This window comes from Apodemus sylvaticus, chromosome 10 (genome assembly GCF_947179515.1).
Source record: "Apodemus sylvaticus chromosome 10, mApoSyl1.1, whole genome shotgun sequence".
In the NCBI taxonomy this organism is placed as follows: domain Eukaryota; kingdom Metazoa; phylum Chordata; class Mammalia; order Rodentia; family Muridae; genus Apodemus; species Apodemus sylvaticus.
The window spans coordinates 69,772,995-69,799,443 of record NC_067481.1 but is presented as its reverse complement, the minus strand read 5'-3'; the positions used below and the strand labels follow the sequence as shown (position 1 = coordinate 69,799,443).

Below are 26,449 nucleotides of genomic sequence, written 5' to 3'. Positions count from 1 at the left end.
AATGAGACCACGCCCACTGCATGAATGCCCCGCCTCCTCTTGCTTAAAGAAACCCAGGGGGAGGAGGAGAGGAAGGAGGAGGGATTTGGGGAGAGCCATAAGCTTTATTGGTATTACCCAATCACAGTAAAGAAGACAACACCCACAATGAAGTTAACTTGTGTGTGTGTGTGTGTGTGTGTGTGTGTGTGTGTGTGTGATAGGATCTCCTGTAGCCCAAAGTGACCTGTAATTCATTAGGCGGCTAAGGATCACGTGGAATTTTTGAGCCACCTGCCTCTACCTCCTGAGTGTTGGATGTATACCACCGCATCTTTTTATACAGAGCTGGGGACAGGACCCAGGCCTTCAGGAACACCAGGCAAGCAGTCCACATCTGAGCCATATTTCCAATCTATTCTGATAATTATAATGACGAGAGCTGAACTATTTGTCACACACTCTGCTAAGGGGTACCCATTTCTGCCTCTGAAAAAAATGCCTTCCTGTCTCCATCTCAGTGCAGGCTTCCCAGGTTCCTCCCGCCAGCCTGTAGTCTGCTCTAAGAAGATGTAGAAGCGGCGGTGTTGAGTGGGGCTCTTTCTAAGGTCCCACATGCAATTCTGAACTCGTGGCATGTCTGTGTGTTTGTATGTATGCAGGACAGCTGATATGTGGCACCCCCCCCCCAGGGGTCGAGACCCACAGCTTGAGAACTGCTGAAGAGGCTTTTTTGCTTTCTGAAGGTTCCGTGCAGGGAGAAGGAAAGGAACAGATTCTGTGATTCCCAGCAGCATTTTCCTGGGCAGGCCAAGGCTCAGGGGCGATGAGGACAGGGGGTGTGATTTGCTTAAGGTTCCTGTGGATTCCAGATTAGAGCTCTGGAGCAGTGGGAGGCTGGTTTCAGGAGCTCCTTGGGATTCTGCTCTGTCATTATCTCTACTCAGTGCAGAGAAGCAGCCAACCGCTCCTCTTCTACAAATTATAGCATTTTTCTCAAGTTGTCCCAATCTTCCCACCGTTGTCTCCTCGGGAAGCAACATTTACTGAGGCTGTACCATGTGCCAACAGTGTAACTTAAAACACCTCCATGGTAACAGGGGCACCGAAGACAGACTCTGAAAGACCTGCTCCTTACCAGGGCTCTTTCTAGGGTCCCTCGTGCAGTTCTGAACTTGTGGTGTGTCAGTGTGTCGGTATGTCGTATGCATGCATGTGGTTTGCTAAATGTCCTTTCTTCCCTTGTCTGGCACCATCACACAGTGCTATTCCTGGTCTGTGGAGCAGCGGGCTGCTTTTTGGAACCTGCAATTGGGATTCCACAGTTTGGTCCTAATTTTAGATTTCATCTTGCCGATAGAGCTTCGCTCCCTTCAGACAATAAGATGTGTACACACAGATTATAAATCAGAGGATGGGGATGAAATCAATTTTGCTTTCCTCTCCAAACTGATTAAGAATCTGGGGTTAATCTTCAGACCTTTTGAATAGGAGTGGCTGGAATCCTGGTGTTTGACCAGGGGCCTTCATGTATATCATAGCCAAAAGAAACCTCATTGGGTGAGACAAAGGTATATACTCCTAATGTGTGGTACTACTGGTCAGACAAGAGGGTGAGGATTTAGGAGGAGCCAAGCATCTGGAAAGCTGGATTACAGCATGGCACCACCACAAAGCCGTTGGAACCCTGGAAGGGACACAGTTACACTCTGAGCCTCATCACCTCATATATGAAGTAGATACCAGAGTGCATGTGACTTCTAAGGGCATGAGGACCAGAGCCGCATGGGTGGGTTCTCTGCAAAGCTGAGAGCTGGGTAGAAGATCAGAGGAGTGAATGTAACTCAGTTACACTTTAGAAAGGTGCGTGTGTGTGTGTGTGTGTGTGTGTGCATGTACGCACGTGCGTGTGCATGCCTGCGCTACTACTTAAGTGTGGAGGTTGGAGGATAATTTGTAGGAATTGGTTCTCTCTTTCCACAGGTGGATTCTGGGCTTCTGCTCTTGTCTTCTGGCTTGCTGGCAGTGCCTTTACCCTCTGAAGTATCTTACTGACCCCAAGTACAATTCATCACCCCATCCATATTTCCTCAGAAACTTCCTCTGGCCTGTGACCCCTTGCACCAGAATAACAATCTCATGTACTGACTTCATCCTATACCCCAAGCACTAAACCAAGGGTGTTACTCGAGGTGGGCGTATGTATCATCAGCTCCTGTGACAGCAAACTGAGTCTCACGGGAGTTATTTTGCGCTTAAAGTGGCCAAGTTCGGACTCCACTTGGAGCTGTGGTACAAATGTAGAGCTTGAGATGAGTCTCTGAAGCAGCTGCTTTATCGTCTATGTGTGCCTGGTGCCTTAGAGAAACTCATCAACGCATACAACAAAACCCTTCCTGCAAGCACATTCTTGGGCCGCATAGGTAGAGGTTCGCTTGTTCGTTTACTTATTTTTCCCATGTGTGTGTGTGTGTGTGTGTGTGAGATGTGAACATGTGTATATGTGTTTACATGTGTGTATTCACATGGAAGTCTAAGATTGATGCTGGGAATCAGTTTTGACCACTTTTCCAACTTATTCATTGAGGCAGGGTCTCTCAATCAAACCTAGAGCTGGCCGATATGGCTACTTTCCACAGTCAGCTTCCTCTGGGGATCTCCCCCATCTCTGCTTTTTTTCCCCAGATCCCATCTCCAGCCCTCATGCTTGAGTGACAAAGGCTTAACCATTGAGCTACATCCTTAGCCAGCAATAAGATATGAAATCACTCACAGCTGGAGAGAACGTGGGCTCATTTTGTTGAGTTGTACTGTGTTAGGGAAACTGAGGCTCAGAGACAGGAGGGGGACATAGTGGCTGGAGTGGTCCTATGGTGTGTCCGCAGTGACCGGGGTAGAGACACAGTCTACATGGGTGATCGCTTACTGTGTCTTTTCAGAGATCACCTCACCTCCGATGAGAAGGGCTCCAAGGCTAGCCAAACACAGCAGAGTTAGGTTTTGTCTGAGAAAAGAGAGAAAGTGGCTCAGAAAAAAAAATAGAGTTCCTGGGATCGTGGGTGTCATGGGTGTGGGCTCTCCAGGGAGAGTCACAATGAGGTCATTTTAAAAATCACTTTTTAATCATTTATTTTTGTTTTATGTGCTTTGGTGTTTTGCCTGCATGTATGTCTGTGTGAACATGCTGGATCCCCTGGAACTGAAACACACAGTTGTGAGCTGGGAATCAAATCCATGTCCTCTAGAAGAGCAGCCAGCGCTCTCAACCAATGATCCACATCTCCTGGCCCTAGGATGTCTTTTTATAATGGGGTTTTGGCAGCTTTGACAGGTGACAAAGGACACCCTCTCCTCCTCTCTTTTAAACATCAAAAGCTCTCTGTCTCTCTGTCTCTGTCTCTGTCTCCTTCTCTGTCTATCTCTCTCTTTCTTTCTAATTGAAAATAGATTCTTTTTCCACACACTATGTCCCGGACCACAGTCCCCCCTCCTCCCATTCCTTCCAGCTCCTCACCTCCCCTCTCCCCTGATTCTGCTCGCCCCTCCATTTCCTCCAAAAAAAAAGAGCGGCTTCCAAGAGACAACAACCAAACAAGGCAAAACAAACTACAGCAAGACAAGGCAAAAACTATCTTATTGAGGCTGAACAAGAACCCAATAAGAGGAAAAGAATCCCAGAAGCAGGCAAAAGAGTCAGTGACGCATCAGCTCCCACAAAAGGAGTTAGGAGTCCTGCAAAACACCAAGCTAACAGTCACAGGACCTGGGGCAGACCTTGGCCATTCCTATGTTTGCCGCTTCAGTCTCTGGGAGCCCGCGTGAGCCCTGCTTAGACGGTTTGGTGAGCAGTGGTCTCCTGGTGTCTACCATCTCCTCTGACTCCTGTAATCCTTCCTCCCCCTCCACTAGGGGGTTCCCTGAGCACTGAGGGGAGGGTCCTGACAGAGACCTCCGATTTAGACTCTCTCCACATAATGTCTGCCTATGGGTCTCTGCACCCACTCTCATCTGGAAGCATTCTCTTTTGTAGACAATGCCATAAGGTGAATTTATGGGGGATAACGTTTAAGTTTAGAGAATGGCTAGACACTCGGGGTTCTACATTATTTGTGCTCCACGTGAGTTTGGTTTATTAATTGTCTCAGACGAAATGTCTTCCTAAGGCACACACAGTCTCTTTGGTTAGTTAGGACATAACCAATGACATCCGAAGCTTCCTGCCTTTCTCAGCAAAAACGTCCCACAGGGATGAAGGGCTCTTCTATTTCCCATGATTTCTGACCCATGGCCACATGGTCTTCCTGTCTTTTTTTTCCCTGCTTCACCAGGGCTGGAACTCTGTAGAAGAGGGCTGCCTTCTTGCTTGCTGCAGGGATGGGAGGATCTACTCATTCATCAGCCGGTACAGACCGACTCCCTCCCAGCTTGGAGTTGGGGAAGGAGTCATGTGGACTTCTTTTCTCACTTTCTTCAGTTTAGCTTTTGATATTTCTTACACTGGAAACCAGGCAGCTGATATCACCTGGCTTCCTTAGGTCTGGTGGTGGCAGTTTGGGGTAGGAATAGGGTTCTGTGTGGAGAGATGGCTGGAGGAGGGGTTTGCACTGTGGCCATCTTTCTCTGCTTCTCTTCCGTGGGTGTGTATTCTCTGCTGGGTAGACGCCGATGGTATTGTGTTGTTAGTTCAGGGTTCCAGAATAACCTCTTCCCTGTGGTCTCAAACCCAGGTCTAAGGCTCATCCCAAGGAAAAGTCAGTGTTGGGGTCAAACATGGGCTTTATTCAGTAACCAAAGAAAAGAGAAGCTCGGGAGTTAGCCTCTAAGCCAGCAGGTTGAAGAGCTATAGATGGGGTAAGAGGAAGCATGGGCTAGGCTAGTAAAGGAGAGGGCGTGTATGCTCCTTCTGGGAAGAGGTGGAGGCCTTCTGAGAAGTAGGCATTACTTCTTGCTCCTTTGCTGGTGGCCCACAAGTGGTTTGAGCCTAGAATGGAGAGAGTTAAGATGTTAGACAGGCCTAGGTAGAGATAACCCTGCATTATATACTTCAAGACAAAATATCTCTCAAATGCCCAACATGTCTACATGAAGGGCCAAAGAGGCTCTGATGTGAAGCTTAAGGCCCGTGAGACAGCTATTAGATGATATATGTGCTTTGTCTTGTTCTGTTTCCTCCTTGGGCTTCTACACACCAGAATGCCATTATTTGGGGGGGGGGGCGGGGAAGGCCTTTGAAACTCTGAAGAGCAAGCTAGATAATTGTTGTACCATAAACTACATGGCAGGGTTAGCTACATGGCTCAGGCGATAAAGGCACTCTAACAAGCCCAAAGACTTGTGCTTTTCAAGATGGCTCTGCAGACAAAGAGGCTGTCCATGCCAGCCTGACAACCTGAGTGTAATCTCCAGAGACCATGTGAAGGTGGACAGAAGACAAGCAATCCCATAAATCTGTCCTCTGACATCCACATGTGCTCTGCAGCACCGCACCCCCCACATGCACACATTCATATGCATATGCTCACACACATGCACGCACTAATTCATATGCATATGCACATGCACACACACACCTTTCCCCACAAGCATGCAACACACATATGAAAATTCGAAAAGAAAAAAATCATACCATGAACAATCACCAGCTCAATACAAATACACTGCACGTCGATTACACAATACATCTATACACTTGAGAAGCAGACCTTGTAGAAAGCTGGGCTGAAATCTCACGTTCACTTTGACACTCTTGACTTTTGAAGCCACATAGAGTTTTCTGTTACACAACCAAGAAGCTTTAAAGGGCAGATCAAGAACACAGGGAGGCCCAACAAACACTGTGAGAAAAGGAGAGAGGCTGGAAGGACTTCTGTGCTCAGTCCCCCTCCCTGGCCCCCCTGGGGTGGGGAGCCATCAGTACTTGCAGGCAATGACATATGTTTTGATCACCTCTGCTTGCTTCAACTCCATCCTCCTCCTCTCCAGGCCCCTCTTCTTTCCCATTCTTTCCGTCTTGAAACAGGGTCTTAGGAAGCCCAGGCCTCCTTGAACTGCCTTGCAGGGGAGGATGTTTCTGGTCCTCCTATCTTTACCTCCTCGGTGGGGGATTTTTAGATGCTGTGGCTATAACCCTGGCCTTGTACACCGGGCAAGCTCTCTACTGACTGAGCTGTGTCCCAGCCCTCTTTTTCTTTCTCAGGGTTGTGTCTGGCACACAGTAGGTTCCCTTTTACTGCTGAGTTTCTCTGCTCAACAGTGCAGACCAGTAAGGGAGGGGAAAAGGGGTGCTGTTTGGGATGTAGGGCAGACAGAGTGTGCCCATGGGTGCAGGGCTACTCCAGTGTCCAGGCATGCAGCTCACCCAGAAGGCCTAGGAGGAAGACAGGTAGCAAGTATAGTATCCCCGATACAGATGAGAACCGCGAAGCCAGAGAGGTGTGACAGCATGCCCGAGAGAGGAGGGGAATACCCGGGAAGTGGCTGTGCTTAATGCTGGTCCCTCTGACTCAGGATGCTACTCGGCTGACAGTGATGACATCTTCAGCGAAGGTACCTACACTACCCTCCGGAAGCTCACGGGACTGGAGGTTGGAACCATCAGCCCCACCAACCAGGGCCAGGCCTGTCTCCTGCTGAGAAGTCTCTGAGACAGGGAGAGCAGAGGTGGTAGAACACACACACACACACACACACACACACACTGTCACACACACAATCAGGCACACATACACAAACACACAGGCACCCTCACACACACAAACATATACACATATGTGCATACACAAACAAATAAATGTAAAAAATAATGATAAAGAGAAAAGACAGGTGTAGTCCTGCAAGTCTCCTTCAGGGGCTGCACTTTGTGCTTGGCCCAGCAGGGGGAGCACCACCAGGGTTAAGGAGAAAGGTGACTTGTAAGCATAGGGTGGAGAGGAGACACCTTATCCCCTGGACAGCATCTCCCTATCAAAGCATGGCGCTGACCTGGCTCCAAGACTGCAGAAAGCCCCAGAGCCCTTACTTGTGGTGTTGGCTGTCTAGAAAACGCACCATGCCCCTCTTTCTTCTGGGTGGCTGCAGTCTGGGCACGTGTTCCTGAGAAGTGACACGGGTCACAACTCTGCTGCCAATGGAGGACTGATAGGAAGCTGTTTAAAAAGAACACTGCAGAGTACTCGCCACACATAGATGCTAGGCCCTGCGTTCACAGCCTGGCCCGGCCTTAGATGGACACGTGAGGCCTAGCCAGGGCCAGAGAGTGGGACTGTAAGTCTTGGTTTGGGAACTGAACGGCCTCGTTGTCTTAAGACAGTGCACTGCTCAAAGTTATTTATGTGTGGGTGGGGTGGCCTCCTAGCTGGGGACCACATTCTGTGCTGGATTCCACATTCCCTCTATCAGTTCTCAATAGTTTCTGTGTGTATATATTTTAATGTACATTTATATTACATTTATATTACATATTTCCAAATGTAAAAATATATTAGCATATTTTCATAATATTTGCTATTTCTAGTACTTTTTGAGTCATGTAAGAATACCTCTGACTTATTTTAATATTTATTTATTATTTTAAAATTTTATTTGTGTGTGTGTGTGTGTGTGTGTGTGTGTGTTATACACGAGGGTAGGTGCCTGTGGAGGCCAGAAGAGGGTGTCAGATTCCTCTGGATCTGGAGTTACAGGCATCTGTGGACATCTGACTGGGTGCCGGGAATGGAACTCAGGTCCTCTGGAAGATCAGACTCTCAACCTTGGGGCCAGCTCTCCAGTCTCCTGTTTGTTATTTTTAATCTATTTATTCTTTGACAATTTCACCTATGTATACAATATAATCATAATCATATCCATCCCTAACTCCTTTCCTACACCCCACGACACCTCCCAACATAATACCTTAACTTCATGTTCTCTCCCTTTTTCCATTTTTTTTTTTTGTAATTAGTGCTGTCTCTTAGAATACTTACTGACCTTGTTGGCTTGGCCTCAGGCAGGGAAGCACAGATGCAGTGCGTTCATGGGTACCAATGGCCTGCCATGTTCAGAAGAAGCTTTCACAGCACACTCCACACCCCACTAATCCAGTTCTTATAGCTTCCACTGATGACTTTTCAATTAGCATTCTCATGGCAACGTCCACATAAGCCAGTTGAAGATATTCCAAAGTCTATAGAAACTGAATTTGAACATCACAGTGCTGGGTTTGTTACACAGGGCCTTTCCATTCTCTTGAGGCACAGATGGATAAAATGAGGACCACCAAGAAAAGATTTTCTGAGCATCCCATAGCTTTCTCTTACTTTATAATTTTAATTATCAATGCCCATTAGTCATGCAAGTTATTGGGATTTTTCTGTCTACAGACAGACACAGACACACACACACAGACACACACACACATAGACACACACAGACACACACACACACACAGACACAGACACACAGACACACACAGACACAGACACACACACAGACATAGACACAGACACAGACACACAGACACACAGAGACACAGACACACACACAGACATAGACACAGACACAGACACACAGACATACACACAGACACAGACACACACACACACAGAGACACACACACACAGACACACACACACACAGCATTGTGGATCCTGTCCATCTGTTTTTCTACATTCAACCCCTCTTTCCCTCCTCCCCTCCCTGCCAACAATCTTCCTAGTCTCTAGAAGTCTGTATTTGTTCCCTTTTGCTGTTGTGATAAAACACCACGGCATGTCCAAATGCAAGAGGCGGAGGGAGAGGAAAGTCTCACAGATGTGTCATGCTGTCCCCTCCTGATTACACAGTCAGTGAGGAAAGAGCGGAAGCTGTGTTAGAGCTACAGAAACTGCTCTCTGTGATAAATCAGCACCTGTCATTCTGGCCTGACACCTGGCTTTGCAAAGACGTAAAATAAACTTGCTCCGTGGCTCTGTCTCTGTCTCTAGCTGTTATGGAGTCGATGTCTTTGTTTCTCCTCCCCGTCATTCTGGAAACACTCAGGCTCAATGTCATGTTTTAGACTTCTGTCACCTTAGGCTGTCCCATGCCACCAAGAACTTTGCACTGGTGAGATGGTTTCTAGTGCTCCTTGTACTCTTACTGGAAAAGCATACGAAGGGCAGTCAGAATCAGAGTTGAGATACAGCCCCCCACCCCCACCCCACACTTTGTCCCTTCATGTAGCAGTTATGAGCATGGACAGCTCCAGGCTAAGGTAGGAGACATGTGTCCTCACCTGACCACATGATATATTGTGATCAGAGAACCCTGAGGTTGAAGCAAGAGCTCACAGAAAGACCCTGGGTTCTGATACTTATCAGGAAGCATGACTATGCATGCCAGACTGAAGGTCTGGCTTCCTATGGGTGAATTGAATGTGCTTCCGCAGGCTGTCTGGAAGCCATGTTGTAGCATGATAGTGAGTGGTTTGGTGGTTGACCTCTGGCCCACCCCACCATCTCCAGAATGAGTGCATTCTTGAAGCGGGGGAAGAAAGGCCCAGAGAAAGGAAGCCTGGGCGAGACAAGCTTCCTTCTACTCATTTCATGAGACAGGAGTTGGAGCTCAGGGAGAAGGGCACCTCTAGCAAGTGGCAGAGTGATGCCCAGCCTTTCCCTGTGGCCCCTATGTAAGCGTGTTGATGAGGCATGGGAAGAATTGCCCTCAGCTAAGTGGCCAGGACCCTTTGTCACCATTGTGAGGTAATGCCAGGTGTGCCAACACCACAGCTGGGAATTTAGGGCTTGCTCTACATTTCATAATTTGCCTGGACCCGACCCCTGGGATAGTCCTCTTCAGCAGTGTCTTTTTCTGCTAGTTGGCCCTGAAGACTAAGAATCAGGAAGCTGTGGGCTGAGAAAGAGGTGAGGGAAGTGGAGGGACAAAGGGAGGGACAAAGACTAAACAGTTTCACCTATGGCATTGTCGAGAGTACCTAATGTGTTCTTGGAGATGTCCCCCAGTGCAACCTTACTTTAAAGATACAGTTTGTTATTTCTCTCTCTGTGTGTGTTTGTATGTGTGTATTCACACACGGCCCTTGGAAGCCAGAGGAGCAAGCTGGGTCCCCTAGAGCTGAGGCAGAGATGATTGTGAGCCACCTCACATGGGTGCTGGGAACTGGTCTTAGTCTCTCTACAAAAATGTCAAATCTTATAATCATCAATTATGAGAACATTGCTTTGGATAAATACATAGTAAAAAAATGGCAGAAGCACACATAAGGTCATTTAAGAAATTATTGGAAATTTGTACTACCTCAAGTTAAGACCTTTAATTTTTAAAAAATGACACTTAAGTCAGAAACTAAATCGCAATTTGAAAAGAATTATACGTAGGTATATATGTGTGCCTGCGTGCCTATATGTACACCACATACGTGTGCAGGAGCTACAGAGGACAGAAAATAGTGTGGGGTACCCTAGAGCTGGAATTACTGATGGCTCTGAGCTGCTGTGTGGGTGCTGGGAACTGAGCCTAGGGAGCTTCAAGAGCAGCAAGAACATTTAGTTTCAGAGAGATACCTCCAATTCCAAAACCCCAATTTTAAGAATTAAACTTCCTAATAAAATCCAACCCAAAGATGGATTGATTTGACACACACTGAGGAATGATTCCAGGAAAGCATTTAAAATCATTTATTAATCATAACAGCTTTATGCTTCTATAAGAGTAGAAACTAAATATACACTAGAGACATTGCAGTTTATAGCATACAATGCAAGAGTTTGGAATCTAGTCAAGGTGTTTCAGGCTGTGTTTGCTGGCGCCATGCACAAGACCGTGTGCATAGTAGGTGTGCTATGTGCTCAGAGCCAATTCATTCAATGCAGCTATGGAGAGGACTTGAAGAAACGCCCAGGTTCCATATAAATTTGATTTTGAAGTAACTATTTTTGCCACTGCACATCCAGAAACCTTTGACCAGGACTAAATTTTCTCAACCCTGCACAGTTACTTGACGTCATCTGGAGCCACGGTCCACAGTTTGGGTAGCTGTGTTTTACCCCATACATCCTTGACTACCTAGAACAATTCCATTACAGTCCTGATGATCACACAGCGGCCTCTTTTATTCTCAAGTGTCTTAGCAGGCAGAGAATGATAACACTTTGAATACTCTTGATATAAAAGAAGAAGGCTTATGTTGGCTAGCCATAATTGTCTCAGGAGCTCCAGCTGCCTTAGGATCTGCCTGGTTGTGCCAACCTCAGTTTGGGACCACGGACAGGAGTGTGCCTTACCTGGGTCCATGAGCTGTGACCGCCCTGTGGCTTGATCTTGCCCACAGGTCAGTGCATGTTGTAAACTGATATATCCCTAGGTATCTTGGCATTACATCTCCACCTCCAGGCCTGCTGAGTTCCTGCGGGCTTCTCCATTTCTTCTTCATGTGAGCAGGGTGTTGCTGGTGAGACAGTCCCATTTAACCCCAGAATGCATGGAATTTCTAATCGTTTGCAAACACTGCCCCTGGGACCTCAAATGCTGTGTCTATACCTTTAGTAGCTTTAATAGTTTCTTTTTGGTCCTGGAGATGGAACCTAGGGGCATCTTGTGGCATTCACATGTATTGCATCACATGGCATGATTACACACACACACACACACACACACACACACACACACCTGGGACAGGCTCAGTCTCTAAGCTGCAGGCCCAGCTCTAGCTGTATATACTTCTTCACACTGTATCTTTAAATACTTTGCCACAAAAATATTATTTGCAATATTTTTTTAAAAAAAATTGTATCGCTTCTCGGCCTTTTGGCTACGATCAAGTGTAAAAAAAAATTGTTCTTGTCTCCTTTCACATCATCAAAAACCATAAGAAAAGAGTCAAAGCAGGCTGGGGAGATGGCTCTGTTGAGAAAGTGCTTGTTGCACAAGTGTGAAGACTCAAGTTTGATTCCTAGAACCTATGTAAAAATAAAAACCCAGATGTAGTAGCACAGGTTTGTAATCCCAGGGCTGGGGAGGTGGAGGCAATCAGCTCTCGGGGCTCACTAGACGTCCAGAGTCTACTTTTCTTGGCAAGTTCCAGGCCACTAAGAGTCCCTTAAAAAACTAGGTGAGCTGGCAGAATGGCTGAGCCTGTAATGGGGGCAGACACCTCCTGGTGGTGCCGCTGAATGGCCCCATCCCTTTCCTGACTTTTGCTCCCTTGAGCATCATTCTTGATTCCAAGACCATTTTTCATTTCCTCAGTATTGTTGGTCACTTGCTTTGCAGAACATTCCCTCCTCTGTCCCCAGCTCATGGTGTCCTCACAGACCCTGCAGGCCTTCTTCATAACAATTTTTCTTGTTTTGACTGTTGTTCTAAGATGAAAATACTCCATTCACTCCACTTAATGAGTTCTGGAATCACATTGCTGTGGCTTCCAAATATTTTAAACTCTAACCATGCCGAACACTTTGCTCTAGCAAAGGCCTATGATTGTGAACAGTAACATTGTTCTTGGGATACTGACAAAAGGGCGTCGCCTGGCTTTCTGTGTCCCAGCCACAGTGGTTACTGTCTTGCAATAGCAGCAGAGCATTCACTGCATCCAGGGCCTGGAAGCTTGCTCTGGGGAAGGGGGTGCTGGAGGGGCCACCACTAGTGTCTGGAAGATCACCGCGACTGAATCAGTTAATGTACGAGGAAACTTTGCATGGGCTCAGGCACATGCAAGACCTTCAGCAGAGGACATGAGGCTGAGTGTACTGGAGATGGACCTGAGAACAATGCATCTGCAAAGGAGACCAGTTACTGAGCATCTGGTGGCTTAGGACCCATTATGTTCAAGGACAGGGGTGTGGGTGTAGCTTAGGGGAAAGCGGAAGTGACCCCCTTCTGTTAGGTGCAGAAGGAGTTATCCAAAACCTCTCTATAGCATGACTCCTTTAGATGCCAGCTCTTATGTGACTTGCAAAGGGCCAGGAAAGGGGGATAATTGCGCAGGGCTTCCAACTGAACTTTCTTTAGTGGGGAACTTAAAGGGAGCTCAGAAGACCACCCAGCGGGAAGTGATGGAGAAAGACCTGGGGTAGGGGTGGAAAGGTGGAGAGGTGGGGAGGTGGGGAGATGGGGAGGTAGGGAGGTGGGGAGGTGGGGAGGTGGGGAGGTGGGGAGATGGGGAGGTGGGGAGGTGGGGAGGTGGGGAGGTGGGGAGGTGGAGACATGGGGAGGTGGGAAGGTGGGGAGGTGGGGAGTTGGGGAGGTGGGGAGGTGGAGACATGGGGAGGTGGGAAGGTGGGGAGGTGGGGAGGTGGGGAGTTGGGGAGGTGGGGAGATGGGGAGGTGAGGAGGTGGGGAGGTGGGGACATGGGGAGGTGGGGAGGTGGGGAGGTGGGGAAATGGGGACATGGGGAGGTGGGGAGGATGCTACTCTCTGTCACACTGCAGGACTTGCTCAACTAAAACGCAGCACACCAAGCCAGTCCTCTGTAGTAGGCTCTCAGCAGGAGGAGAATCCAAATCTCCCTAGGTCTTGCTGGATGCCACTCATGGATGGAGATCTTGACCCATCAAGTGTAGAGAGGGACTCTAAAAGTTGTGCTGCTTTATCATTTCCTGTTCATGTGTGTATATGTATGTGTATGCATCTGTCTATGTGTGGTGTATGGAGTATATGTATGTGTATGTGGTATATGGAGTATCTGTATGTATGTGTGTGTTGTATATGAAGTATATGTTTGTATGTGCATGTGTGTGTGTGTGTGGTGTATGAAGTATATGTTTGTGTGTGTGTATGTGGTGTACGGAACATATGTGCATGTATGTATGTGTGTGTAGTGTATAGAGTATAAGTTTGTATGTGTGGTGTGTGTATGGTATGTAGAACATATGTGTATGTATGTGTGTGATATATGAAGTATATGTGTGTATGGCATATATGTATGTGTGTGATGTATGGAGTATATGTATGTGTGTGTGGTATATGGAGTATATTGTATGGTGTATGGAGCATATGTATGTGTGTGTGATATATGTGATATATGGAGTATATGTATGTGTGTGCTATATGGAGCATGTGTGTGTACGTATGGGTGTGGCTAATGTAGTTTATGTGTGTGTGGTGTATGGAGTATATGTATGTGTGTGGGATATGGAGCATGTGTGTATATGTGGTGTATGGAGTACATTTATATGTATGTGTGTGGTGTATGGAGCATGTGTGTGTGTATGTGTGTGTGGTGTATGGAGCATGTGTGTGTGTGTGTGTGTGTGTGTGTGTGTGTGTGGCATATGGAGTTTATGTGTGTGTGGAGTTGGGCATTGGGGAGTCAGATGGTAGCATTGTCTCCTTGAGTTGCTCCCCATCTTATTTTTCCACAGGGTCTCTCACTGAACCCGGGCTCACTGTTTTGGCTATATCAGCTAGCCTGCTGAAGAGACCCGGGATCCTTCTGCTCTGTCCCCAAGCTCTGGTGTTCTGGCACACATTGTCACACTTGGCTTTTTTATGTACTGCGAATCTTAACTCAGGCCCTTATTATATCCAATAAATTATTTTCCCAGTAGCCTCCTTTAAATTTTTTGAAGCAAGATATCTTTAAGTCACCCAGGCTATCCTTGAATTCACTCTGTAGCCCAAACAGGCCTTGAACTATTTTTCTTCCCAGCACTGGGATTGCAATCTTGTACCATCAGGACTGGTTGCATGATTTCTTTTTCGAAAGATGCATATTTGTGATTATAAACCAGTATGTGCACGTTAATATATGCTGCAAAAATAAAATTTGCCAAGGGTAAAAGTTAGGGATATTTTGCGTGCCGACTTCTTTGGGGACTGCCTCAAAATGTGGTTCGCCTGCCTTAGCTGGTGGTGGAATCAGCAGCACGGGGTATCAACCGCCCTTTCTGCAGCGGCGGCTGGAGGCCGCCAGGTGACGCTGCAGAACAAGGGTCCGGGAGGAGGAGCGCCGAGTGGAGTGGCACGTGACCTGGGCTAGGGAGCCAGCATCACGTGACGGCGCCCGGAAGCGGCTGTCCAGGCGGCTAAAAAACCATGGCTAGGGGTCGGCGCTGAGGCTGCGCAAGGTGGGCTGAACTAGAGCAGGAGCGGGAGCCGGAGCTGGAGCCGAAGCCCGGGCCGGGCAGGGCCGACCGGTGAGTAGTGCATGCTCTGCGCTGCAGTCCGGAGTCACCTCCTGCTGTAGCGCCTCCCGCCAAACAGATGCTGCTGCTCAGGGATAGGTCACCCGTGGGGTGGGGAGCTCCTAAGCAGCTTTGACAGGTGTTCAGTCATGGTTCCTAGGTGGAGACGGCAGTCACCGAAGGCTAGCTCGGACCAACCCTTCGTTTGCAGATGTAACTGTACGAGCCATGCCCTTGCCTTGGGTCACAGGGAACCACACCGCAACTCCTGTCCTCTGATAGTAGGGGAAACTGAGGTCCAGGGCAGTGTGTGGGCTTCCGAGGTTTCCCCGCAGCAGGATGTCAGCTCCTGCAGCTGTTTGCTTTCTGCCACGTTGCCATCTGCGGGGAAACTCGCCCTGCGAAAAGCCACTGTCCCTTCTGCCGTGGTTGCCCGTCCTTGTTTAGCTCCGCTGTTTCTGGGCTCTCCACGCCGGACTTGAGCTCTGGGTGTGGTTCTGTTCACTGATGGCTTTTTCTTTTCTTTTCTTTTCTTTTTTCCTTTCCTTTCCTTTTCCTTTTCCTTTTCCTTTTTTCCTTTCCTTTTCTTTTCTTTCTTTTCTTTTTTTCTTTTTTTCGTTTTTTGCAAACTCATCACTCAGTAGGCTTCGTTTCTAACCATTCTGCAGTTTTGTGGAAGTCACAGGGAAACATGAAATAGGACCTGGGATGGACTGGAGGGGGCAGGGGGCTCCAGGCCACGATAAACCCTGATGTTAACTTGAAGACCGTTTGCTTTGTTTTGTTTTCTGAAATTTGACAGATTTAGGTAGTGGCTGCTTATGTGGGTGGAATTGGGGGTTGGGGGCTTGTTGAAACAGCATAGCAACATAGTGACCTGGAAGGAATTTGAGAGTGTTTTAGTTTTTGCCTCTTGCTGAATGCCTTAGGTGACTCTGAATCCTCCCTCACCTGGGTTTACGTTTTTCAGTGTGTGGTGGTAGGGTTGATTGGATCCTTGAGGTCCTTTTGTTCTGATATTCATATTGTTTGTTTGATTTTATTGGGAGAGATTCCCCCCTCCTTGTATTCTGTAGGCACTAGCCTACAACAAGAGTAGATCTTGTTCTAAAATAATTTTACCTGTACCCGTTCCTAATTGTCTTGAACCCACCCCCCTTTCCCCCCATTTATGACTAAACTAAACATTGGCAACTTTAAAAATAATTTTAATTGTCTTTCGCATGACCGTGATATCTTTTGCCTCAATTTTGCATCCTGATTTATAGCAACTAACAGGTACATTTAGTGCATAGAGTTTTTGTTGGGATGGAACCCAGGGGTTCCAAACACTCTCTAATTACACTGCATCTATGGCCAGGCTCTCTAAAGCTGAGGTTAAAGGAGGCTCTGTTCTCAGCACTTGGCTTTGACCTGAGGCTGTGTCTGCTCTGGTGTGATGTGTGCTGCTGCTGCAGCCTCTTTATTTTTATGTCTCTGTTTTCTCCTTAAACCCTGTGGCTGTTTGTACAGCCTCATGCCTGTGTAGCTGTCTTTGTCTAGCCAAGAGCCTATAAAGGAGAGAGGGATTTGTATATTTTGTTATTTAGGAGGCTACAGTTAAGATCAGCGCGGTCAGGAAGTGGTTTTGAGCGTGAAAACTTTCAAGGAACCAGTTCTCTTTTGCTTCGGACACAGCGAGGAGCTCCTTCCCACAGGGAGTAGTCGTTGGGCATCTAATTGATTACCTTGGGGAACGATGCAGGTGAAATTGCTGTGCTGGGCAGAGAGCTGACCTAAATACGGTCCGTTGTGTTTTCCTTCTTTGTCTCTGTCTCTCCCTCTTCATCTCTCTTGCCCCCTCTACCCCCCGTATCTCCCCCTCTCTGTCTCTCCCTGTCCTCTTGTCTCCCTCCGTAAGTCAGAGCACAGCCTCAGGCACTGTCTACCTTTGCTGACAGTCTTCCTGCCCTTCAGCTTGCTGATTGGTTCGGTTGGTGGCTATGAGCCCCATGGATTCCCTTCTCTACCTCACTAGTCCCAGGATTCGGAGGACATTGTTGTCCTAGCCTTTTCACTTGCATTCTGGGAATTGATCTCAGGTCCTTATGTTTGCAAGACAAGATCTTACTGACAGCTGCCTTACCAGCACCCTCTTGTCTTCCTTTTTGCCCCGACTCCCACCTCTTAAAGGTTTCAGCTCTTACATTTCTCAGCTTCTTGTTGCTTCTTACCCCCCCCCACCCCTACCCTCTCCCCTCCAACCCCCCCAACTCCCCCACCCCGCACCTGACTGGAAGCTAGACCTTGTGCTGGGCTGGTGAATGGTTTTGTTTCTGTTTCCACTGGCCAGGCAGCTGCTGCTAACCTGAAGTGACTTTTCTTTTTCCTAAGTCACATTTAGTCTGTTGACCTGAACTCAAGCCTTGGGGTTCTAAGGCCTCTCTCCTTTGGTCAGATGCAAAAAGGGGACCTCTGCTTCACAGATTGGCACGTAAGTAAGGTATACAATATGAAAACCACAAGATGCTGAATCTGGGGCTACTCCCAACCTATTGCTCTTGGAAACCTGGACACTCAGTCAAGACTCAATGAGCTGCTTTTGTGTGTCCGTGTGTCTCCGTCTGGATTGCTTGACCTGCTTTCTGACACCACCCAGGACCACCTGCTCACGGGTGACGGCACCCAATCAAGAAAATGCCCTACAGACTGACCTGTAGGGAAGTCTGATGTAGGAGGCATTTTCTCAATTGAGATTCCCTTCTCCCAGGTGACTGATGGCTGTTCTTGATTGTCAACTTGGCTACATCTGAAATTAATCAAAACCCAAGTGGCTGGGTACACCTATGAGGGTTTTTTTCTTAATTAAATCAATTGAGGTGGGAAGACCCACTTTTAATCCAGGTTTTTTGAGGTGGGAAGACTCACCTTTAATCTGGGCCACACCTTCCGGTGGCAGGCTATTTAAAGGAAACGGAAGAAGGAGGTTCTAGTGGGTTTTTTTTTTTTTTTTTTGGCTTGCCCTCACAGTTGCCAACAAGTCCATTCTTTCACTGGCATTAGAGCTAGTCTTCAGGATTGTGGCATACACCAAAGACCATCCAAAATATCCGCCCTTGTGGATGATATATATATATATATATAATTAGTTTTTGTTCCTCTAAAGACTCCTGACCCTGGCTTGAAGTGTCAAGTTGACAGAAATCTGGACAGTCTTATACAATGTTGACTGGAAAAAACACTGTAAAGTTTCTGTAGAGACTCTTTCTCTGGTCCAGGCTGTCTCCATGGTAATAATCAATGAGGAGCCACTGTGTGCCAGGCAACACATCTGACCTTTATCTTATTTCCCTAACAGTATTACAGCTTGATGCACTGGGGATACTCTCAAATGAAGGAGTCCAGACAAAACAGAGTGACTTAGCTGGGGTTGCCTTCCTGATGCTAGCCATGCAGAATACCTCCAGCTGACCTAGCTGCGGGTCTAGTTTTGGGCTAGGCCATTTTAGGGCATGTACCATCTATCTGGGGGTAGAAGGACATTGGTCCGAGACACTGATTTGCTGCTTGCTTGGAATCTCGGGAGATCTTTCTGCATCTGTGGCCTGGGTGGGACCACCATCTCTGTGCCTTGGTTTGCCTGTGGCTGAGATGCTGGACTAGGCTCTTCTGAAGTCATGCCTGGCCCTAGCACTTAGTGTATGTAAAAACTGAGCATGCTTGCCTGTTCCTTAGTCACTGCAATGCTGACCGCAGCTGTCCTGTGGCTGCCCCAGCATGGGACTCCTTGGGCATGAGGCTGAATTGCGGAATATTACTCTGGTGGCTTTGGTGGAGTGTTTGCTGCCTGGTGCTGTTTCTAACTGTTCTTGTAGATATAAGCCGTTTTCACTTCCCTCCCTATAGACCATGTTAGGCAACCCGGTCTGTGCTGTCTTTAGAATCCGCTGTTTGCTCTGGGTTCCAAAGTCCAACTCATGACTGCAAACTAATGGACTGTACTTTCAGTTTACAAATAATCCCCACGGTGGGCTGGAGAGATGGCTCAGAGGTTCATCGAATTTGCCCTTGAACTCTTGAGAGCTTCTGGCTTTGGTTTCCTAGGATTACAGGCCTGTACCCCTAGGCTGGGCCAGGGTCCCCAGTACCCACATGGGAAGGACACAGCTGCTTGTAAGCCAGCTTCAGGGGCTCTGCCTTTTCTGACACAAAATGCACACACATGCACATAAGTATAATACATCTTAAAAACTGTTTAAAATAATTACCACCAGTGCCTGACTGGTGTGTGTGTGTGTGTGTGTGTGTCAGAGAGAGAGAGAGAGAGAGAGAGAGAGAGAGAGAGGCCTGAAGTGTAGACATCAAATAAGATGATATATTTTGAAGCACTTGATGTAAATTGCTGTGATCAGGGTCACTGAGGAAGCTCAGTAAAACTAAAACTGCAGAGTGTTGGAGTGCACACCTGTAACCCAGTACTTGAGAGGTTGAGACAGGATAGTAGAGTCTGAGGCCAATCTGGGTTGCAGAAAGAAAGACAAAATACAGATTCCTTGCAGTGACTGACTGGAGCCAATAGATAAGCACGCACATTCAGTCTCATTTCTAAGTTTAACGAAATAGCATTAAGATATAGCAAAAAAAAAAAAAAATCTTTGTTTCTTTGCATTTTTTACACTGGATCTTAGCCAAAAGCTAAGACCTTTGTTTTTGTTTCTCTTAATATTTAACTGAATATCTTTCAAGGTAGTATGAGTGTAACAGACAATACAAAATTACAAATTCATGAGGCATCGTATCTTTTTTATTTTGGTGGGTATAGGGTTCAGTTCCCATCACTGAGTTTGTATTGTCCTCACAATCCTGCCTTAGTCTCCCCCTGGGAGCCCCTGCTGAGTGGAAATTTTGCCTTGTGTTGATGGACCACACACACGGTCTATAAACCATGGCTATACTGGAGAACCTGAAAGACGAGCTTGCTTCAACTTTCTCGTATTACACAACCCCACAACCCTCATTTCAACATTAACAGGCCCCCATTAAAATCTCCTGAGGGGGAAGGGGTTGGCAGTAGTTGCAGTAGTTAGTGTGGATGCTTAGCTTCCTCAAGGGAGCTCAGTGGGAGGCTGGCACAGCAGGAGAACAGGAGGAAGAGGAAGTCCTGTGTAGAAGGAGGCTGTTGCCTAGCCTTGCCAGAGGTGGAACCTCTGTCCCCTCCCCATTCTTCTCCCGTTTGCCATCTCTGAAACTGGGTCTCCTACAGCTCAGGCCTTGGATGACCTCGAACTAATGATCCTCCTCATGACCCCATCTTCCGAGTGCTAAGTTACAGGCCCACACTCCCGTGCCTGGTTTATGAGGTACTGGAGATAGAGCCAGGGCCTCATGCATGCTAGGGAAGCCATCCACCAGCTGAGCCCCATCCCCATCCCTGAGAAACATGTCTTCTCCCAGGCTGGCCTTGTCTGTTTGGACAACTGTGCAAACATAGTAGTAAGCTCTTCCTGTAATAAGCAAAATATTTCCTTTTTTCCCACCTGCCTGTCTCAGCGTGTTGGATCTTTGAAGTCCCATATAACAAGTCTAATCTGTGTGGTAGTCTTTAAAGACAGATTCTGTGGTCTGGCCTAGAGGAGAGATCCACTTGCCTTTGCCTCCAAAGTGCTGGGATTAAAGATGTGCACCACCACATCTGCCTTAATTAGGTTTTTGAGACAGGGTCTCACTCTATATTGCCCAGACTTGCTTTGAATTCGTAATCCTATAGCCTCAGTGTCCTGACTGCTGGGATTACAGGTGTGTGCCAGTGTTCCTAGTCATCGTGGTTTTGTGGTGGGTGGGCAGAGGTTGGAGGATTCTCCATCATCTGCCTTCAGTAACATTACAGTTCACATCCAAGGTTCCAGATGCATCCCGTGTGTTGGAAGAGACTAAAAATAACCTGATGCACACGTCAGTTATTACATCCTTTGATTGGAACATCAGAGCTCCAGGAGCTCCAGTCCACACTTCCCACTCTGCTTTTTACATTCTTGAACTAAGATCATAGGAGAGAAAACTGGTCAGTGACCAAGCAAACTGGTGGCAGAGGCCAACCTCACAGCCAGGCACCTTGGTACACATATCGATATGTAAGCTGTTTCAACAGTAGAGTTGTTCAGCTCTCTCCCTCCGTGTGCTTGGCAGATTTTCTTTTCCTGGTCCACTTTGTGAGTTTACTCTCCCTAGGTGTGGTTGAATCTCTGCATCCAACCCCGAGACTCTCACTGCGGGCTGTGGGGTAGGGAGGCTGGTACTGTGTGTATTGAATGTGCTTTATCTACACCACAAGTCATGTTGAGGCTCATGTTGGATCATGAATCGTGTTGAGAAATGGTGGGGTCTTTTAAGAGTCCCGTGGGACTCCACTTTCATGGAGGGATTAATGTAGTTGCCCGGCAAGTGTGTTAGTAATTGTGGGAACAGACCATTAGGAAGTGAGTGTGGCTCCTCCCCTAGGTCTCTTCTCACCTTGTGACCTCTCTGTCCCCTTTCACTCTTGTGACCTCACTTGCCCACTGTTTACCTGTTCTTCTGCCATACCTAAAGCAGTGTGAGACCCTTGAGGGAAGCCTTGCAGATATTGAACCCTCATTCCTTAATATTTTTTTTTTAGTCTATGATAGTTTATTACAGCAACAGGAAGTGGACTAAGACAGGCCCTGTACTGACTTTGCACTGTGCATTTTCCCTTGGGAGGCTGCACGGATTCCTTTCCTATGCACGCACACTTGGTAGGAGATTGTGTGACCTTCCCTGGATTGCTCTTGGGCTAGAGGCAGTGTCGGTTTTCAAGCATCCGCAGAGGGGAGCCCTGGGCAGAGCCATCCCCTGGCACCTGATGTTGAGGTAGTAATTGGAAAGCTGGTCTCTCCCCCTGAGGTAGCGTCTGAGAGTCAGGCTGGTGTCTGCGTGCTGGGGAGAGCCTGATGGAGGAGGACAGGTTTTATTGATCATTTTTATTGCTAATGTGCTTTCCCACCCTTATTTGACTGCAGATTCTTGAAGGATAGGAAGGTGACTCTTTTCCATTTGGTTCCCACAGCACCTGGCACTGACATTTCCAGATCAACAGGCTTCCGGGAGGGAGAGATACTTCCTTGCTACTCACTGTTTAGCAGGACAGGTCCTCCATCTTTTGGGGGGAGATCCTTCGTCCATGCAGTGAGGGGCTTGAGGAGACCTGTGAAGCGGTCTTAGCAATAGGCTAGGATTCTGGGGGCTTCCACAACTTTCACCTGAAAGAAGCTCCGCCCTTTTCTCTTCCCCAGCACCATGCAGAGAGGACACACCCTCACCATCCCTCAGCAGTACACAGCAGTAACCCACTAAGGAGGGTTAGTTCTTTGACCATCTTTTAAACTTGAGCAAATCTATAAAAATTTAAGAGAAAGCATAGGGCTGAGAAGGTGTGCCACTGTCCGTCCTCTCTGTCATGAAGGTCACAGCCAACACTCCTGCGCTAAGATGGGCTAATAAGGGTGCAAGTGTTTATTTAGTCAACGTTTTATGTGACACACGGGAGCTTTCAGAGGAGCATTTGGAAGGACCCAGGGGAACAGTCCATCTGGGAGGTCACATTTCCATTTCTATAACTCCAGTTTGCTGAAGTGCGGGCAGCTGTATGGAAAGGCCCATCAGTGTGTGGTGATAGAAGCTGACTGAGCTACACCCCACAGTCCAGCCACTCAGATGCTTTCTGACAGTGTGGAACTGTCTTTTCTTCTAGGTCAGGACTAAGAAGGCAAAAAGGACAGAATGGCCATTTCGGGTTTTTGTGGCAGATTAGGGAAGAAATCTGTTTTCCGAGACTCACTTCAGGGACAAAGGTTGGGAGGGAGGCATGGGACAGGAGAGAGTCAACAGATTTTGCTGCTGGGGCAGTTTCTGCGGTCTTCAGCCGTCCTTTAGTACAAAGTGCTTGACATGCCAAAGCTGTACTTTGTGCTATCTATTCTGTACTTTGAGATATCATTTTCTGAGCCCCAATGCAACATCATGGAGAGGAGCTGCTGAGACAAATCGAGGATATCTCATGGTTTCTCCTCCTCCTCCTCTTCCTTTTTCTCCGAGCTGTGTGGTCAGCCACCATTTTCCAGCAGTGAGGTTGGCGGCAAGAGCCCAGGGGGTGAAGGCGAGCTTTCCTGAAAACTCTGCCCTAGTTTCATCTCTTTTGTTGTGATGACAGAAAGGCCCTGATGCAATCAAGCTTACAGGAGAAAGGCTTTAGCTCCGCTAACAATTTTAGGTTATAATCCATTTGTTGCAAGGAAGTCAAGGTGGCAGAAACTTGAAATAGTTGATCACATCCACAGTCAAGATCAGAAAGAAATGAGTGTGAGCATGCTCACTTGAGTGTTTGTGCTCTGCCTGATAATTTTCTAGGGAATGGTGTTGCCCACAGTGGGCAGTGCCTTCCCACATCAGTTGTCTTAAGACAGTTCTCTAGACATGCCCACAGGCAAGCCTGATCTAGGCAATCCTCCATTGAGATTTTTTTCCAGGTGATTGAAGGTTGGGCTGAGCTCATGGTGGGAAAGAAGGTGGTTTGGTTTGGTTTGGTTTATGGTTTGGGACCCTGTGAAGTTGAAGCAGAGTTGGGTGACCCAGAGGGGATTTCATGAGTATAACTGTGTCCTTCTGCTGAAGGCAGAGGATAAAAAAGACACTTCAAGGATCATGGGTTCATGCCTCCTGATAGCTCACTGATAGGTGTGTGATTTAACTACTGTTTGAGGTCCAAGAGATAAGCTGAGAGGAGGGCGAGGGTGAACTCAACCAGAAGACTAGGGAAGGCTTCCTGGAAGTGCACACTTGCATTACCCTGCCCTGCCCAGCATTACTTCACATATGTGTTGCTCTGGTGCCCTGGGATGAATTTAGAAATTTATGAGCAGGGCACCCTGTGGGAAGGCGGGGAGGCAGAGGGCAGGCAGGCCCAGCCTGCTTGTGGACTTCGTGCCTCTTGCATCCTCCTGGACTGGTACTGGGCACTCTAGTCCGACTCACTCCATAGTACATCTGTCACCGGGAGCAGCTGTGACAATGTCTGCCTCTGTTTCTGAGCCCGCTCCAGACCTGGAGCTGAAGGCCCCACCTACCGGAGATCTTAGCACTGCCTCTGTCCCCGCAGCTACCATGTCCACACAGAGGCTTCGGAATGAAGACTATCATGACTACAGTTCCACAGACGTGAGCCCCGAGGAGAGCCCATCTGAAGGCCTTGGGAGCTTCTCCTCCGGCTCCTACCAGCGCTTAGGAGAGAACAGTAGCATGACGTGAGTACTTGTGACCTTTCGCCATGGAGTGGGCTTTCCTGTCCCCAAGTGTCCCTTGGAGCAACTGGTGTCCCCACCTTCCCATTCTACACACTCCCTGCTTGACAAAGGAAAGGTTATTCCCAGCAGTACTAGCAAGGGATGCTGCCCCTCCCTAGTCATTGCTTATTTCTTGTTAATTCCAGAAAGCTGGTGGTCAGGAAGAGCTTGGACTTAAAAGCTTCATGAGGGATAATGTCTTGGGCTAGAACGAAGTGCCAGATGTCTCCAAATCCCATTAGTGCCTCCTTGGCAGAGCCTCCTGGGACTCCCATCCCAGCACTTGGTTGAAGAAATGGTAGAGGGGAGTGGCAGCTTTATTTAAGAACCCTCGAGTTGGTAGAAGAGAGATCCACTTTCCTTAAGGGGGTTGCAGTCTTGTACCTGTCAGCTGAAACCCCGGTCTTGTCTGGGCCACATTCAACCCTCTGGTTCGCAGTTTCTCCGGAGTAAGGACCAGTTGAGAAGCCTACTGGGAAACTGGGCTGGCTGTGTGAGGTTCATTCATTGGGCTGAAAACTTCAGAGGGAGAGGTTCTGTTCTGAGTTTTCCCAGCATACCCCTGGCTTTGTCAAGGTCTCAGGTCCCCGTCTTTGGAGGTCCTATCATTTACCCCAATCTCAGCTGTCACCCTTCTAGTGTCCCTTGTGGGCTGGGAGTGACTTACTGAGGACTGCTCTGTGTCTTAGTGCCTCATGCCTCCACTCTCCAGGACTGCTGAAAGGGACTGTGGAAGCTCAAGGGGATTTGTGGGCATGCACCCCCTGCATTTTCTCCCAGGAGGGATGTTTTCCCCTGTGAACTGAGATGGGCATAGAAAATGGCGTGTGCACGTAACTGGCCTCTTGCTACCATTAGCATAAAGATTAGCTTATGCCCCATACAGCCTATTGTTATAGATCCCAGACGTACTTGCAAATTCAGCTGTCAGCAGCCAGGACACCCTTCCTGTCTTCCCTCTGACTTCGTCTGTCCCATCAGTGTGGAGGAGGAGGTCTCTTGAGGGCTTGTGAAAGACTTCTTCCAATCATAAGCTTGTTTGCACAGTGCTTTATTGTACACAGTCTAAATTTTCACTTTTGTAGAGGCTTCTCTGAAAGCCAAGACCAGCTAGCCAGTCAAGAGCAGAATGGCTGCTCTTGGTCAGCCATCCAAGGACATGCGCCTGGGCTGTCCTCAAGGCCACCTTTATCACTTCCCCTGGCTTCTTGGAAGTCAAGCCAAGCAGATGATCCCCTTTTTGGCGTGTATTAGGACATTTCCCAAGATAATAGGGCTAAGTATTCATTTAGGTCTTAGAGCATTTGTCACTCGGGCCCTGGGACAGGATCCACCCAGGCATTTATTCCAGAAACATGCTGGGTGGACCAAGGTTGACTGGGGACCCTCGTTAATCTTTTAGGTAGTGTGAGAGACATGATTTGAAGCCTTTATACTTCTTTTTATCTACCTTATTAAGGAGCAAAATACCTGGGAAGAACTGTTTAACCACACCCGACTCTTCTAGAAGTTAAAGGCTCAGTTAAGAGCCCAAAATAGTGAGTGCAAATAGGAACTATAGACATTTCTGTGACAGAGTAATAGTGATTTTTCAGCTAATGGTTGGTGCTGTGGAGTCATTGACAGCATTGACGGCATCCTCCATTAACACTGGAAGGCAGTTTACACATAGTAGAGCAGTTTATACTGCAGGGCATATTATCTTTCTTGTTGAGTTGTCCTGTTGAGTAGTTAGGAACAGCTCTCCCTCCCATCTCAGCAGCACTTCCAAAGGTCGGCAGGCTGGGATGTCAGTTACCCGCTGGTGTTGTTGCCTTGGGGCAGCTGAATGCGGTCTGCAGAGCTTCTGGAGGTTCTAAGAGCAGGCCCCTTTCTCAAAGTGCCGAGATGCTACTTGCCTTTTCTTCATGTGTGCATGAGGATGCAGGGCAGAGTGCACTGCATCTGCAGCTTCCTCCCTTCACACTCCACTCCCCCACCCCCACCCCTGCATTGTCCTAGACACTGTGAGCAGAAGGAAAAGGCCAGGATCT

The 26,449-nt window shown here is 47.8% G+C and overlaps 1 protein-coding gene across 1 annotated transcript in view; it reads left to right on the top strand.

Annotated features, from left to right (window-relative positions):
- The first annotated feature begins 14,950 nt into the window (after positions 1-14,950).
- Slc36a1 (solute carrier family 36 member 1) overlaps positions 14,951-26,449 on the top strand; it is a 33,032-nt gene continuing 21,533 nt past the window's right edge. Inside the window, exons 1-2 of the mRNA XM_052195647.1 lie at positions 14,951-15,093; positions 24,233-24,377. Coding sequence (XP_052051607.1) covers positions 24,238-24,377 — 140 coding nt within the window. The 5' untranslated portion in view covers positions 14,951-15,093; positions 24,233-24,237. The remainder of the gene's footprint in view (positions 15,094-24,232; positions 24,378-26,449) is intronic.